This window comes from Diospyros lotus, chromosome 10, assembly GCF_014633365.1.
Source record: "Diospyros lotus cultivar Yz01 chromosome 10, ASM1463336v1, whole genome shotgun sequence".
NCBI classification, from domain to species: Eukaryota; Viridiplantae; Streptophyta; class Magnoliopsida; order Ericales; family Ebenaceae; genus Diospyros; species Diospyros lotus.
Genome location: NC_068347.1, coordinates 35,782,224 through 35,800,047, shown reverse-complemented (window position 1 = coordinate 35,800,047; position 17,824 = coordinate 35,782,224). Strand labels below are relative to the sequence as shown.

General features: G+C 38.4%; 1 protein-coding gene and 1 pseudogene across 1 annotated transcript; both read right to left on the bottom strand.

The window, feature by feature from the left end:
- Nucleotides 1-2,013: 2,013 nt before the first annotated feature.
- On the bottom strand, nucleotides 2,014-7,720 carry LOC127810813 (formin-like protein 1). The gene is made up of 4 exons (XM_052350366.1): nucleotides 5,790-7,720; nucleotides 5,431-5,630; nucleotides 4,860-5,107; nucleotides 2,014-2,900 (listed from the first exon to the last, which is right to left on the bottom strand). Exons 1-4 carry the CDS (start codon nucleotides 7,424-7,426, stop codon nucleotides 2,157-2,159), a joined length of 2,829 nt encoding a protein of 942 aa, XP_052206326.1. The 5' UTR covers nucleotides 7,427-7,720; the 3' UTR covers nucleotides 2,014-2,156.
- A 2,400-nt stretch (nucleotides 7,721-10,120) lies between these two features.
- Nucleotides 10,121-17,395, bottom strand: LOC127811275 (mitogen-activated protein kinase homolog D5-like; annotated as a pseudogene).
- Between the last annotated feature and the right edge of the window lie 429 nt (nucleotides 17,396-17,824).

Below are 17,824 nucleotides of genomic sequence, written 5' to 3'. Positions count from 1 at the left end.
AAACGACACCATTCTTAGAGGATTAATTACACCAATAATCACTCAACTTTGTATTTTGTTACTGTTTGATCACTGAACTTTGACATGTTACCTGTTAGTCACTAATATTTCAAAATTATTACTGCTTAGTTACTGGATTTTAAAATATTATATGTTAGTCATTAATATTTCAAAACTGTTTCTCATTCGTCACTCGTAAACTTAAGATTCAGTGACTAACAAGTGATGGGTAAGAAACGATTTTAAAATATTAGTGACTAACATGTGACATTTTAAAGTTCAGTAACTAAGAAATAACAGTTTTGAAATATTAGTAACTAACTGGTAACATTTCAAAATTCAGTGACTAAACAGTAACAAAATGTAAAGTTGAGTGATTATTAGTGTAATTAATCCATTCTTAGAGGGTGTTTGGCTTATCATTGCTTATAAGCTATTTTTTTTTTTTTTTTGAAGTATTTGGCATGTTTGAACAACTTAAAAGCTATTAAACTTAAAAGCTCTTATACCTTTGAAGCAAACTTCACCCCCAACTTTTTCCAAAAGCGTTGGTATAAGCTTATTGGGTTTGATTACAAGCTTATTGGGTTTGATTACGCAAATGATGAATTTACCTTCAAATAAATTTTTAACCTATATCCTTCTTCTCCCTCTACCTTTTCTCATCCCATCACTGTCAGACTTATTTTCGGTAGCCACCGTCGTCATCATCTGTTACCACTACCATCGTCGTCTATCACCATCGTTTGTCACCTCTATTGCCTCTCCATCCACTTCTTTTCACCGTTGCCGCCATTCATCTGGGATTCCAAGGCTATTTGGTTCACTATATATATATATATTATAGTTAAATATATATATTAATGTATATTAAATTAATATATTTAATATTTTTATTAAAAATTATTGTTTTTATATATTTTATTTGCATTATTTAATAAATATATCTGTTTTCATTTTTTTATCAAGTTACCTTATCAATTATTTCAAACTAAACATATAAGTATTAACTAATAATTTAAAAATACATTTATTTAAATATGTTATCAATTTAAATATTATATAGTTAAAAATTATTAAAAAAAAAAAGGGTAAACCAAACAGCCTCTCAAGCTTAAGCTTGGGCCTCGGCTAGTTGATCAGAAAAAATAATAAGTAAATGCATTTATAACATGTTCATACTATTTTACATATATTTATTTATTAATTAAAAGCTAAGGATTAAGACTCAAATTAACTGACATGTAACATTTTGTACTCGTATTGTTTTATATCAAATTATTTGAATCAAAAACAACGATTGAAATCATTTAAATAATATTATTTTTTAGATATTGATCTATTATACAAAGTAATTTTTATTAAATTTTAAATTCACAAACTCTCCTTAACATATATTTTTTTAAATATTCAAGATTAATGGGTCTGAGGACTTGGATAAGAAGATTGTCATTGTACTTAATTTAAAATAATTTAATTTTTACTTATTTTTTAGATAAAATTGAAGAATTATTAGATGTTATAAATTTTAAATCCTAACCTACAACTTACTAATACAAATGTCTCAACTTGTTAAATAACTTCTTGAGTTCAAAACTATCTAAATTTTTTTTATTATATATTTCTATCTTTGTAGAAAACTGTTGTAGATGTTATTAGTCAATTTCCTTTCTTGTTAATTAATTTTTTCTTTCTTAGAGAATTATTTCTATTACAATGTATATATATATTTATACTCAATCAATAAACTCACAGACCATTTTATTTAACCCACCAAACCTTTTACAACTAACCCACAAGGCTGTGATAGTTGCTATATAATATACTAATTGTTCTTTTTTTGCTGCATATATATTGTTATAAGCATGATGATTATTACATTGTTTGTCTTTGTAACCCTGGTGCAGAGTAGAATGATGAACAACTAACCCAACTGTCAATTGAGAAAGAGGGTAAAATGGTGGTCATCCAGATTTCTGCAACCCTTAGAACCCACTTTTTTAAATTAAGACATACTTAAAAGCTAATTAATTAAAAGGTCAGGTCAGGTCTTCTACCCAAATTCTGTTAACTGCAATTACAGAAACATGAAAAATGAAAAAGCAATCCTCTGATATAATAAACATATATATATTAACATGATGAATCATACATAATTAAGCTCTCAAGTGCCAGCCAGGGAACATTGTTGAACTTCCAAGGGATGAACTGATTATACTCCGCTCATAAACCTTTCCAACTTGCTTGCATGCTTGATCAAGCTTGCTCAGGAAGCCCTTTACTGCCACAAATATCCACACTGACGAGTCTCCCACTCCATGGAAGTACTCCGTTATTTCCTTCACCAAAGACAGAACAACTCTCTCCTGGGATTCTATCTTCTCAATCTCCGCCCCTGCCTTCTTAAGGAACTGATTCATCGACTTACAGAACTTCTCGCTGCCGATCTCCTCGCTTAATCTCAACACTTGCCTGATCTTAGCAATTCCGCCGGCTAGTTTTTCCACTTCACAACTAAGCACGCCTGAGTCCATGGTTGCAGCTTTCTTCACGTTGGTCAGCTCCCCGCTCAAGCCCGAAACTACTTGCAGACCACGCTTCCTGAATTCAATGTCGTCCTGCAAACGAGACTGCTCACTTTCATTTTGTTCACCTGTTAATGGGCCACCCCGAGCAAGAAGAGAACCTTCAGCTTTGCTAATTCCCTGTATAACAAAATTCAGGAGAGTCGTTTTCCCATCAGATCCCTTGATCTCGACAAGTTTCAAGAGGGCGTCAAGCTTGAAGCCATCATGGGCATCGCCATGGTTTGTTCCAACATTCGTACTGTTCACAGCTACGACTGCAGCTTCTACGAGCTTTTGAAACATTCTGCTGTTCTTCAATTCTGCACATGCAGCCTGGAAGATGGAAGGAAAAAAACGAAAAAGAAAAAAGAGGAGTTTTATTAATTTTGCTAAAAAAATTACCAAGAAACAGTACCCAATGGCATCAGAATCATAAAGCCATGTAAGAAAGTGTATTTCAGGTAAAACAGCCAGTCTCAGAACAGCATATAACCAACAAGAGCATTATTCAAAGATATGAGTAAACACAGAGCTTGGCTTAGAAAGAATTACCAGCACAAAAGATAAACCATGATGTTAATATGTATGGGTATATTTTACCTTGCTAGCCCACATGTCCTGGTAATGCAAAAAGCAATAATGATCAATTACAGGCAAAGCATAGCTCTTCTCACTTGGAGACATGGCATGCAATAGCTGTTACTTCTAGAATTACTGGTGGACAGGGACACAATCAGGAGTTAGTCAATCTACTGCTCATGCGATAGACCAGTCCGTACCAAGAACTACGGGAACCCGTTAATCTGTAACCCATTTGATAGAATAGTCAAGTCCGGAGTCAGGAAGCAAATTATTGACGTGAATTTACTAGAATGCTTGACACTGTGTTTAAAGCAAGATTATTGGTTAAGAGTTAGTTGGAGTAACTCTTGCCCTCTTATGCTTGGGTAAAATAACCAAAATCTCCAAAATTATTGATATGAGATTGGGCATAACAAACTCCCTTTACTTAAACCCTATTATCCTCCCCAAAGTAAAAATCTAATTTCAACATAATTTTAATCCAGGTCAATCTCAAACACTCTGACAGACACCCATTCAACAGTACTTCTCGGTTGGCTCGACTACTAATTGTACCCCTCATCCAAAAGTGTTATTTGAAGTTAATTCTCGGGCTTGTGGGACCGGGTAACTATTGATGTGAGATTAAGTCAGGACACTAATCTTCCTCGTCTCATTAGGAAGCCGCTGTAAAAATATCTATCAATGACAGTTCTGAAAATATGACCCATTGTGATGGCTTGTTTATTTCGAAATGATAGAATTCGAAATTGCCATGTCATTGTAGTAGAAAATTCTAATTGAATTCTTTTTCTTTTAAGTAAAGAAAACTATCAAGAAATCCTCCTATGCCTGCCAATGGCAGTCAACACTGGAGGTGAAAAGGATGCCCACTGGACTCAATAACATAATGCGTGTACTACTTTTAATTTAGATAAAGAAGACTTGCTTATTATCATTAACAAAAAAAAAAAAAAGAAAGGAAAACACAAGAAAGAAAGAAAGAATCATACAAGGATTACAACTGGCAACAGTGGATATGAAAGTTGCTTTAAAGCCTTGTAAGATGAAATGGAGAAATAGAATAGCAACAGAAAGGCAAGATGAAAAGTTTTGTAGATTGAGGAATAAAAGATGGATAGCGGCTGGGTCAAGCAGATGATCAGCCAAGCTAGACAGAGATATAGCTAAAGAGCCTACTAGAACAGTGAATAGTAAGCTCTAAAGGAAAAGAAAGGGTTAAATTCCATTTCTTTCACTTCCATTCATTCATCGATTTATTCATTGTTGGGATATGCCTACCACCATCTTGAATAAGTCTTTCAATTCATAATTACATTCGTTGTTAATGTATTCTTATTGCTATCTCAAATATAGGAGATTAACAAATAGCCAGCCGGATGATATGTAACAATAAAAAAAGAGCTGGACCAAGACAGAAGTATAAAACAAAGAAAGAAAGAAATCAAGGGAGTGGAAGACCATATAGCAACTACTACAACAATTACAGAGCCTTTATCCCACTTGGTGGGATTGGCTACATGAGTTCTAGCTCTCACCCATCTCTATCCACTAGGTGGAGTCTGCAGTGAAGATGCATATAGTTAAAACTCGTGAAAAGGCATAAAAAAATTATCATAAGGACTGAAACACCCTAGACCACAACAAATACTAATCAACAATGAAATATTTTGACAAATTCATACAAAGTAATATTAAGACAAAATTTACCTCCAGCGTCTCAAAAGACCTCTTAAGATACTCAGCCTCTGAGTCAAAATTGGCCATGTAAAGCATTGCATCTACCCTCTTAAATGCAAATGGTATATCAAGTACAGCCCTGAGAAATTTCTCAGAAGGGCCCAACTTAGATAATGGAGATTCATCTTCAAACTCTTTCAGTTTGCATTCTTCCTCTTTGGTTGGAGCCATCTTTAATAAACTGTCAAGAAGCTCTGTCCCTAGAATCTCAGTGCTACCTGTCAGGAGGGTAGTTCAAGAAGATAGGTCAACTTTCAAGTTCACAAAAAGCCTTTTAAATTAGACAATGTAGGCTTTCTGCATGAAGCATTATAACAGGCTAGATATTGTTATTATCATATGCTACATATCTGATAGCGAAGTGATAAAAAAAAGACCAAACAGGTGTCAACTATTTCACAAACTTTTTTTTTATATACACGAGTACATGACAATTCCTTCAATTATAATTCACATAATCGAATAAAGTAAAATTTCTTAAATAACAACATCTCAATGAAACTACTGGGGTTTTTAAGGAGTTCATGTAGGGTAGAGTTACCTTCTCTAAGGGCTTCACAAACTTCATCTGTTGTGATATTAAGTGCTCTCAACAAAATTGCAATGTCCTGAGATTTCTTTGGATCAAGCACCAGATTCTTTCGATTTGGCATGGGTGGAACAAATCGGCAAGAGCTATCCTTTGGAGCAGAACACGAAGCATTTACGACAAATGATGTCTCTATCATCTCCTCGTTTAACCTGCAATTATATGATCAACATGCATGCTACAAGCTTGCAAGGCCTATGGCTCCCTAAAAGTAAGGTGAAAAGCAATTATTCATTGCAGGGAATGAATTAATGTTGCAATTATTCACTTCAGCTAACAAAAACAAGAACATGTCAGCTCAAAGATCTTACTCAAACGAGCCAGATTTCAGCGGGTCCAACACTTTCAGTCGGTCTGAGCTCGCCCTAACCTTGCCCCAATGTAACGGTTTTAGCCTAAGAGTTTCCTCGTTTCTCTGGGGAATCTCCAAGTTGTGTGTTTGTCCACCAGGTGAAACCGGTTCCGCACTTTGCACAACTGGTCTGGACGGTGCTACAAGAACCGGCGGCCCTGTTACTAGGTCTTTAATCAACTCAGCCTCCGCAATCGGAATTTCGGAAAACAAGGGTGGTGGTGAAGGCGTGGGCAGCTTCACTGAAAGAGGCGGACCTCTCTTTCTTCCAGCTGCAACATCAGGATCTATCACAGGGGAATTCTGGTCCTCATCCGAATCTTTCTTTTTCGGTGTAGACGGTGGAGAAGGGGACAAAAGCTTACTCAACAGAGGCGATCGAGTAATAGCTGGTGGTGGACGGAAAAAAGATGGAAACCCAATTATCGACTCAGGCGATGTTGATAGGAAGCTTATGGGGCTCAAATTCGGTGGAATAAACGGACTACAAGGCATGGAATGAGTTGGGGACGCAAAACCAGAAGGTGGGTACAAAGCAGCCCTCCAATGGGAGCTCCGGCTTCTGAAAGTCTCAGCATCGGCACCCATGTGCACTCCCTGAGAGCTCGAAGCAGGACTAGTAGTAGGAGTCCCCTTAGCACCAGAAGATCCTTTTGGGGAGTAGAACTCCTCTTCTTCCTCGTCTTTGTCCTCACTACAAGAACTCACATCATGAGAGTTGCCATAGTTCTGGAGGAAATTGTGTTGTGGAAGTGGCGGAAGCGGGTGGAGCTCCGGCGAATCAAGCTTTTGATAGGTTGACATGGCCGAAGTCCCGGCACTATTAATGCTGCAGGAGAGGGCAGCTCTGTGATTGTCGTCCTCGTTCGAAGTCGTCCCGAGGTAAACAAACTGAGAGCTGCTGATGCTGTTGTCGTTGGAGATGTTTCCTTGTTGCTGTTGGCTTGTGAGAGTATTGGGCGGAGGGAACAAGCGGAGGCTCTGGGTTACTGCTCCTGAGGTTTTGGGGAGAGTCCTGGAAGTGCGATGGGTTCGGCGGTAGAGAAGGAAGGCGGTGGAGAGGGCAACGAGGAGGGCAACAGAGAGGGAAATGGCAACGGCAAGGAGTTTGGGGGAAATGGGCTTGGAGGAGGAAGAGGTGCGGGGAAGGATGAGAGCAGAGATGTTAGCCGGAAAAGTGGGCATAGAGCTGGACGGAGGAGGAAAGGGAGGCAGTGGAGGTGGTGGAGGATAAGCGTAGGATGATATTGGAAGAAAGGGGTTGGCTTCATTGTTGTTGACATCATCGTTATGGTATGGGTAGTAGTGGTCGGGGTTGCTGCTGCTGCTGCTTGGGCTTAAGAGTGAGGGTGAGGGTGAGGGTGAATTAGTAGATGAAAGGGGCGGTTGGGAGGGTGGAGGGGGAAAGAAGCGGGGGGGTTCATGGAAGAGGATCCGACGAGCACGAATGATAATAATATTAATGCAATTGGAAGAAGAAGAAGAAGAAGAATGATGATGATCATATCGTGTTAACACTACCGACAACGTCGTGAAGGTACTTAATAAGAGCAAGAGATAGATTATTATGCTTTGCATTCTTTGGTTAGATTGCATGACAGATTAATATACATATATAGATAGATTGAGAGACAAGGGTGGGGTGGTGGATCATGGATGGGGAGGTTTAATTTTCACAGTTTTAGATGTATGATGTGGTGGATTACAACAGAGAGAGAGAGAGAGAGAGAGAGAGAGAGAGAGAGAGAGGCCAAGCTCTCGTTGCATGCAAGCTGCCGCCGCCGTGGCCGGCTGTGGAGAAGTAAGCATATACATAAGCAATGCTGAGAGAAATATCAGCTTTCCTCTTTTCAACCTTTTTTCTTTTTTGTGTTGAAAAGTAGTGATTCCCGCGCTATCTCCGTTCCGTTACCGTTCCATTCCATCAGGTAAAGTATCATAACCCCGTGTTGAAATAGTATTTTCAACCATGCATCTCAAAAAATATATATATATATATATATTAGTTAACAGATTTAATTAACAAGATTTTATCACTAAAATGTAATTTAACAATAGAGTCTAATATCTAAATCCTTTCATTCTTAATTTGTATCATTTCTTTACTTAAATCATTTTATCAATCACCTATAATTATTTTAAATAATTTTAAAATTAACTAAAACTATATCTTAATTATATCAATAAGAAATGATCCCCGAGAAACTTATTTACGATTTTCATGTAAATTGAAAATATGTAGGTACGTAAAGCATAAAACTTGAAAAAGGCCTGATTGATTGATTGACATTTTGGATATGTGTGTCAGGGACCTTTAATTTAAACTTTTGAACATACAGCAGTGTTCTTATTGTTATTCCGATGAAAGCCAGAAATATTGTTATTTTAAAAGCCTTAATTTGCGGGAAAGTTTTTGACTTTTTTATACAGCTTTTGCTAAATGTCAATGATTGTACTTTTAATTGCTAGCCTCACAGGTAACATGAATGGTCAAGACTTTGGAAAGAAAGAAAAGAGGGCGAATATATTGCCTTTTAAATTAACTCAAGACCCACTGGACTGCATCACAGAGACATACTAATGATTCACAATTCCAATCGATAAAGTTAATCGATAAAGTTAAACAAGTCTTCAGCAGCAGCACCCGCTAGTACTAGCTCTACTATCTTCAATCTACTATGAGAGCTTGGATAAAGAGGGACTAAACAAATATAGCCATGGGTAACTAACAACAATCTATACCTTCCATAAGGCTTCACAACATCTGAGGCAGGGAAAAAAAGCCCCAAGAACAATACAATAGTTCAAGCACCAATAAGAATGATACATGACAATAAACTATTAAGTTCCAGAGCCATTGATATCATGAAACACCCATATATATATATACACATATATATACATGAAGAAAATTCATTAACTTAGATAAGCGATGTACATAACAACAGTTGCAGCAACCACAAAGGCGTGCATGGTCGGTCCATCACACGTGCAGATACTCCGGGTTAAATGGAACCACCTCTATGAAAATCAGCTCCTTCATATCTGATCCTCAGACAGAGCATGCTGCTCCAAGTCAAAGTGGAAAGGAGTCATGCAGATAGGTTCATCACTGATGTCATGGAGTGATGTCAAATAGGGATGTTCTAGTGCGTCTTCAACTGAAAACAAGATCAAACGGATGAACTCTAGCCAAAATTGAGTGAAAAATGGATTAAGAAATGAATTTGGGTATTAAGACATGAGAATGGGAAAGCTTGAATCAACAACTCAGCAGTATAATGTTAAATTGAGGTAGACATATCAGGAGAATAGATCCTAGTTGCTAAACAGGTACAAATGTGGGGCAGCAGCAAAGGGTTTTTTTAAGGCTCATTAATTGTTTTAGCGGTGAAAAGTTGGTTAATACAGGGATGAACAATGCAGTAATGCTATGATAGCTTATTTAGATGAAAATAAAGTAACAATATAGGAGAGTTACTCTGGGTATGGTTGGCAACCCCCAGATGATGATGATCATATAACCTTAGGATTCTCAAGTAAAGTGAAAGTTAAAAGAAATAGGTAAACCTAGATCTTGTTCTGGTTTTGAATAGTGAATACTAATTATCAAGTAAGGTATAAGTTTGAAAAAGCAAGTAACCTAGACCTTGTTCTGTGGTATTAACTGGGCAGAGAACTTCAAATAGTATGGGAATCACACTTGGGAACTCCTTAATCCTTATGCATCATATCAGGGATTAAAAGCATCTTAAAAAGGGAAACAAAAATATTTCCTTTAACCTAAGAAAGAACTTTCCAAATTCTCAAAATATCTTCTACCTCTTTCGCACCAAAGACACCACATAGTACAATAAAACAATCTAAGATATCTAACATTTTATATCATCAATATCAAGCTTCGATTGAGAACACTTAAATTCAGCTATGCCCACAACAAAGCATCACTAAAAAATGAGAGACATCAAGCCAATCTTGAACCTGGTTGTTGATTGGCAGCAGTATTTTGTTACACGATCCATGGTCTAGGTAAATGTTATGGAGACTTCAAATTTACAATTTTGACTTGATTTTTAAGTTTAACAGATTTGAGATTGATACCTTCTGGCACAATCTTTCATCTATGGAGGTAAATGAGGGCTGGATAGAATCTGGCAAGAGTGATCAGTACCTTTGAGAGATCCAGCTTCATGATCTCAAGGAGGGAAGCACTAATGATGAGCAGTGAATGAATTTTTTTTAATTTTGTAGCTATTTTATTCAATTTTGATGTTTAAGTTAATGTTGTAGTCAGTCGTTTGCTGCTAAAACTAGGAAGAATGTCCTGCTACCTTCAGAATGGGTACCATTCAACTAAAGTTCATAAAGAAGCAGGTCATTAAGTAATGATGACACATAAACGCAAGGCACAATGTTGTATGCATTTTGAATGGTGCCTCTGAATGAACATATTGAAAACTAAACCTGGCAGTGCTCTTCCAACAATGCTTGATTAGATCAAATTATTTGATGGAGATCAGTGTCCATAAGCTCATAAGCAATGTAGACGTCATTAAATGACTCCCTCTGGAGTGGTGGGATTATATCTCTAATTGCAACAACCTGAATGGCAAAGGCAAGTAGCATTAGTCAACATGAAACTTGCTACTTTCCTGCTTTTTTCTCTTTTTTTAATTTTTATTTTTTGATAAGTAAAAGTTTATATCACTGAAGAGATAAACAAAAGGAAAGATAGAAACAAGACAAGAAACTTCTATACATCAAATGCAGAATTGGCAGAAAATCTGAAGGGGAATCCAGATCATGGCAACCTATTACACAAGCTCTAGATGGTCCACAACAAAGCATGGGGCACCAAAAGCCAAACCTTCCTCTTCTTTTTGCTAAAGAAGTACTTCTAGAACCAAAAGAATGTCCTTGAATACCCACTCTTCCCTGAACTTGCTAAGAATAAGAGACCACAACAGCATGATGGATGGAAGATTCGTACACTTGGTACCCGCCTTGCACATACAATACTGATAAAAAAATGATCTATCTCCTCCAAGTTAAGTTATCAATATTTAGAATTGCATCATCCACCTCATATGTGGACTTAAACTAAACTAAGTCCCAGTAGCTAGAAGGCAAGGAATCCACTATGTAACCCATGATTGAGGCCATTCCTTCCGTATTAGACTGTATCCCACAGTCATAAAGAAGACTCACCTAGATAGACCCTCAAGACCAAAAGGTGAACCCAATGCATGAGGCTCCTGCATTGTGGGCTTTGGAGAAGATCAATTGTGTGCAGCCTTACCCTTGCTTAGCAAGTAGGTTATGCCAAAAGGTATCAACATCAAATTAGCTGATAACTTTAAGCCCCAAATAAAAGGGTAACAAATTTAAAATCAATGATGCTTGGTACAAATGCAACAAAACAAGCGATGCAGTCAAAACTTTTTTCTGGAACATCCCGGTATTAGCATGAATTGAGCATGTAAATGATGTCATCCCTGACATCATCCCAAATTCTAAACGAAGGCAACAGACTAACCATCTAAATCTAAGCCTTGTAGCATTAAGAGATTTCATGCCACAACTTTATCTATTGCCAAAAAAAGGCACTGTACTCAAGAAGTATCCGCCCCAAACATCAAACAAAACATAAGCTGTCAGCAAAAGGCCTCCAAGTCCATCAATTAGTACCCAACTGATGGTAAAGAATAATATGCGTCCTACTGCTCATTATCCCTGATCCCAACCAAAATCTGAATTTGACAAATGATATTAGTCCTCCAAGGAGTATTACCTAGTTGGTGGAACAAAAAAATGCATATTCCAATTCCATAGAAATGTTCATTTAAATTTCACCAAAGAAAGAGAAGGCAAGTAACAACTGACTGGGGCATTTTCTGCAAAAGGCACAGGAGACTGGACTGCCTATTGTCACACTGCCGGTAGCCAACAAACTGTGGATGATCGTTTTCACTCTGGTGTGATGGTGACACTTGCATGATGCTGAAGCCTTCTTTGGATTTATTTTTCACATGGAGAGCAAGTTGTCCAAAGAGTAGCTTGAGCTCGTGGTGGAATATTCCACTCTCCTTGTGTGCCAAAGTCTGACTTTGATTTATTTTTTACACAGAGGGCGAGTTGTCCGAAGAGTTTCTTGAGCATCTGGTTGAACATCATACTCCCTTGTGCAGTGTAGTGCATATTGGGAGAACGGAACAACATGACATTTTAAGGAGTTGACAGTGATAGGAACCCCGATTGAATTCCAATAACAATCCAATATCAATAGTTTCCAATTCCTTACAGCAGAAAAAAAAGAATGAAACAGGGCATTTGAGAGGCCCTAACTCTCCCAATTCTCTATCAAAAACTAGCTGCCCACTCTCTCTCCTCCCCTCCTACTTATACCTCTCCCCACCACCTCTCTAACTGAATTCCCCATTCACATGCTGAATATTCCCTCAGCAATGTGGATTACATTTCTACCCCTCCCATGCGCACATGCTGGTTGTTACACCTGCATGTGCGGACCCCCCCTTACTCTCATCTTCACGCCTTTGGCTACTTGCTGTGTCTATGATAGGTTCGGTGCACCGGCGGCCTATCATTACTCCCCTCCCGCACTTTCACCTTGTCCTCAAGGTGAAAAGCTGGAAACTGTTACTGAATCATGTTGTAGGGCTCCCAAGTTGCCTCTAACGGTGGTAAGCCTATTCACTGGATCAAGATATCCAGCCCGCGTAAGTTAGAACCCTTTCCAGGCCGAACTCCCAATACCGCCTCTGGTTCCATCGTCATTTCTAAGTCAGGCTGCAGCTAGAGGGGAATTTGCACCCTTGCTCCCACCTCTCCCTTGGCCTCTCTCAGCTGGGACACATGGAAAACAAGGTGGACATGGCAGTAGGCTGGTAGTTTAAGTTTATAAGCCATCGGTCCCACCCTCTGCTCAATTTCAAACGGCCCATAGTACCTAGGAGCCAGCTTCTCATTAGGGCGGCCAGCTAGGGACTTCCATCTATACGGCCTTAGTTTCAAACAGACGAAGTCACCAACCACAAACTGCACATCCCTTCGTCTCCGATCAGCCCCCCCTTCATGATCGCTTAGCTCTTACCAGCTGGTCCTTGAGTTCTGCCAATGCTAAATCCCGCTCCATCAGTTGTTGTTCTACTGCAGATACCTGGGTTGACCCCTTGTCAAACCTAATCAAGGTTGGTGGTTCCCTCCCATAAATAGCTTGGAAGGGAGTAACCTTTGAAGTAGTGTGGTATGATGTGTTATACCACAATTCAGCCCATGGCAGCCACACATACCACCCCATAGGTCTTGCTGATGCAAAACAGTGCAAATACGTCTCTAGGGTCCGGTTGAGGACCTCCGTTTGCCCATCCATTTGTAGGTTGTAGGCCGTCCTACGATTAAGCTTAGTACCTTAAAGCCGAAATAACTCCTCCCAAAAACGGCTCATAAACACCTTGTCTCTATCTAAAACAATAGTCCGAAGCATACCGTGCAGCCGCACTACCTCTTTTACGAAAATACTAGCTACTACTCCTGCTGTAAATGGGTGTTTGAGTCCAATGAAGTGTTCATATTTGCTGAGTCTATCTACAACCACAAGTATAGAATTCATATGGCCCGATCTCGGTAACCTCTCAATAAAATCCATGGCTATATCATCCCAAATCTAGCCAGGAACTGGAAGAGGCTGTAAAAGACCCCCTAGCGTTAAAGACTCATACTTATTTTGCTGGCAAATGTCACAATTTCCTACATATTGGCCTATGTCCCGCTTCATACCACCAGCCCAATAAACACTCGGTGCAATTCGTTTATATGTCTTCAAGAACCCGGAATGACCCCCTACACTGCCATCGTGACCCTCATAGAGCACTAATGGGATTAGGGAAGAACCCTTAGGCAGGAACAGTCGCCTCTTGTAAAGGAGCTGGTCACCCACCAGCTGAAAATCTGAGCTGAAAGCCGGATCCTCCCGTAACTTTCTTATGATTCCCTGTAAATAAGCATCTTTCTCCACCTCTTGGACCAGCTGATCGAGTTGCACCACCTTTGAAACCGTTAGTGCGAATAGGGCTACTGGGTGATTGATTCTTGAAAGGCTATCTGTAGCCTTGTTTTCCAACCCCAACTGGTAGTGTATCTCAAAGTGAAAGCCCATCAGTTTCAGCATCCATCTTTGATATTCCGGGCTCACCATTCGCTGCTCAAACAAAAACTTCAAGCTTTTTTGATCTGTCCTTACTATGAACTTCCTTCCCCAGAGGTAATATCTCCATTTCTGGATTGCAAACACAATGCCCATCAGCTCCCTTTCGTAAACTGATTTTTTCCTCTCCGATGGTTTAAGAGCATGGTTGTAGTACACAACCGGCCTAAGACTCTGCATCAACACCGCCCCTAACCCTTGCCCTGAAGCATCGACTCAATTATAAAGGGCCGATCGAAGTCCAGTAGTGCTAGAACTGGCAGCGACACCATTGTTGTTTTGAGCTGCAGGAATGCTCGTTTAGCCTCTCCATCCCAAAGAAAATTGTTCTTCTTTAGTTTCTCAGTGAGGGGACACGCCAACTTGACATAATCCTTAACAAACCTTCTATAGTACCCCGTAAGACCTAGGAATCCCCTCAATTCCCACGATCAAAACCTACCATTTGAAACGCCTAGCCCAGGGGGTTAATATACACAAAAATGGGACAGATTTAATGGCTGGATTTTCATAGATCTAATTTTAAATTTTCGGCCAGAACTGAAGAACACACTGCTAGTCGCCACCGGCCACTGTGGCCGGTGGTTTCCGGCGATCAAAGGCGACTACCCGACACCCTTATCCCCAACGACCAACATATCCAAAAACCAACAAGATCCAACGGCCGAATCTCCATAGATCTAAGATTAAACTTTCGGCCAAATCCAACCGCGCGTATATACGTATATATATCATGGACCTATGCTGAAAATAAGGCTGATAACACTAAAAGACTTACTGTCTTGTAGATCGGGGCTGCTTTCACGGTGAAAATACGGTCAGATTCAAGAGCGGACGGTCGGATTTCGTAAAATAAGTGATTTACAGCAATGCTGTTGGAAGAGAAAGAAAGAGAGAGAGAGAGAGAGAATAACGGGAAGAACAGGAAGGGGGGGGGGAGGAAGCTGGGAGCCCTAGTGGCTGTATTGTCACATGGGCTTGGCTGGCTCTCCTTGGGCGTTCTCAAAAATAAGGCCCAAAAGTTGGGCACAAATAAATGCATATTACAATCACTCCATTGGGCCAACTCTCCCTGCTTTCATACCAACAACCCACCTAAAATCTGCCCGCTTCTCTCTTTTCTCCCCCTCTTTATTCTCATCTATTTGTTTCTGTTAAGTGTTTATTTATCTCACTTTACCTTTTGAAATATGCCAACTCCTTTCTCTTCTGTCATGTTCTTTGCGCTTCTTCTCGTTTAGATTAGATCCCCTACATTTTCTTACTAACAAGAGCTTTGCACCGAAAGAAAAGAAGATTAGTGGGGGACGTAGAGAATGCTAGCTTGGAAATCAGGTTGACAACACTGTACAATGATAGTCATACAAGTTAAAATCATTCCAACATCAATTAACAATGAGGTTTGCCTTGTTAAATGACCCAACTTATGGACACCTAAAATTTTTTTAACGTGCTGGTGTTTCAATTTTTAATTTTTAATTTATTTTTAGTTTTGTATTGTTTTGATATTTTTTAAAACTCATTTTTTATCATTTTAAAAAACTATTTTTCAAAAATATTTTTTTTAAAAAAAATGATTAAAAATGATTGTGTGCATTTATTTTGACTTAATTATGAATTATTCTCTTCCTAAAATAGAAAACGTATTTACTTTTAAATTTTGAAAAAAAATATTTTATAATATTTTATTCAATAAACTTGATTATTAAATAATAAAAATAACTCTTTTTAATATAATACACTTAATAATATACTACATGTTATCCTATATTTTTAATAATAATATAGATATATTATATTTTTAAATTTTAAATAAATATATAATTTTATTTTTAAAATTTAAGAATAAATTTTTCTTCTTTTCTTTTTCTTTTTCTATTCTCTCTGGTGCTAGCATCTTATTCGTCGTCAACAAGCACCGCCGATCAAAAATTAACACGATTAGAGCCTACCATTAGAAACGCAAGTTAAGAGAGTTAACATACACAAAAATAGGTCAGATTTAACAATTGAATTTTCGTAAATCTGATTTTTAATTTTTTGTCAAAACTAAAAAAATTGACGATCGCATCTGTCATGTTCGACCAACCATGACTTGTCGATCTTTATTGATTTACCATGGTCGTCATTACTTGCCCTCGTCATGGCAATGAATGTTGCTTGGTCGTCGACATCATCAAACCAACATCATTGACTTCATGAGGCTATTGGCAATGGAGGATGAAGGAGAAAAAAGGAGTTAACGGCGGTGACAAGGGTTGAAGACAACTTGAGAAGGAAGAGAAGAAAAAAGAAAAAATATAGAGAGAGATGAGATTTGTGTGCGAGATTTGGAGGGTGGGGTGTTTTTCATCTTTTTGTATTTTCAATGTATTTTGACTTAAAACACTTAAAATAAATTTTTTTAATTAAATTTTTTTCTTATTTTCAAAATATATTTTTAAAAATAACAAAATAAACGTATTTATAATATTTTAAAAAACTAAAAACTTAAAAAAATAAAAAGGACGCAATCTAAATTTCTTATCCTCACAGAAAAACGCATTCCTTTTATCTTCCCATACTTCTGAATTGACAAAAACTGTCATTTCTCTTTTATTTTTTTTTATGCGAAGTAAACAGCCTGCTGAAGCATACTATTAAGTACGACTTTGAGATGCTCTCAAGCAGGTAGGATCCCCAAAGCTACATGCTTCTAACTTAGGTTCGGATTAGGATAATGTAAGCTTTCAAGAGATCCTGATTATATAGTTTGATCATCCCGTTTCAGCAATAACATGAAAACTTAACCATTTGCAGTAGCAAATGAATAAACACCGACGTACATTTTTCGTGATCCATGTGACGAAGAAGTTTGATCTCTCTCGCGCAGGGACCTATTGCCATCCATTTTATTGTGAAACGCGTTGCCGATCTTCTTAATTCCAACATTCTCATACGTCTCCGAATTCAAAGCGGAACTAATTCAAAACAAGCCGAAACAAGAGAGAGGAGAGGGGGGTTGCTGGGGGGGAATCAATACTTGAACCGGAAAATAGAAGCATAGATCGAGTAGCAAGATATACGTGCACGCAGAGAGAGAGAGAGAGAGAGAGATCGGAGTTATCGTTACAGGATGATGCCATAGGCGCCTTTTTGCCCATAGGCATGATGGGAGGCTTGTACTTGGTGGTCCCTTCGAATATGTTGCCGTATATGTTGCAATGTATGAATTGGCATCTGTGGCTGAGTGTGGCCGGTCTGTTCTCCATCCCAATAGGCGCCGGCTGCCGCGGAGGCGACGCCTCTGACATGATGGCGTCTGAGTGCTCAGGGTGAGTAGCTAAAGCGTCCATTTCCGAGCCCAGTTTCTCCTGCCCAAACAAATCTTCTCTTACTCCACTCACTAGGCTCGGTGCTTCTGGTTTTTGGGTCAACACAACACAAGGGATTTCGATTCTAAACCAGATTTTGTACCAACCCAGTCTGCTCTCTGGTTGGTTTTTTATCAGAAGCTTGTAACTGCTTTCGCGTGCCTGCCTGCCTTCACAAAATGGACAGTCGGTTTCATCGCTTTCACTTATCTGACCCAACTCAATGAGGAGGCCGCCATATGGTTCAACATATGCTATATCCATTGTTACTTCTGTTAGAACATACTCTTGGTTTTTTCCTTATACTCCACAAATAAAATGCTCAAGAAAATGATTTATTTTGTATTTTTAATTGATTTATAACATAAATTACATTAAAAGTTTTATTTTTTACTTAAAAGGATTATAACTCAAATC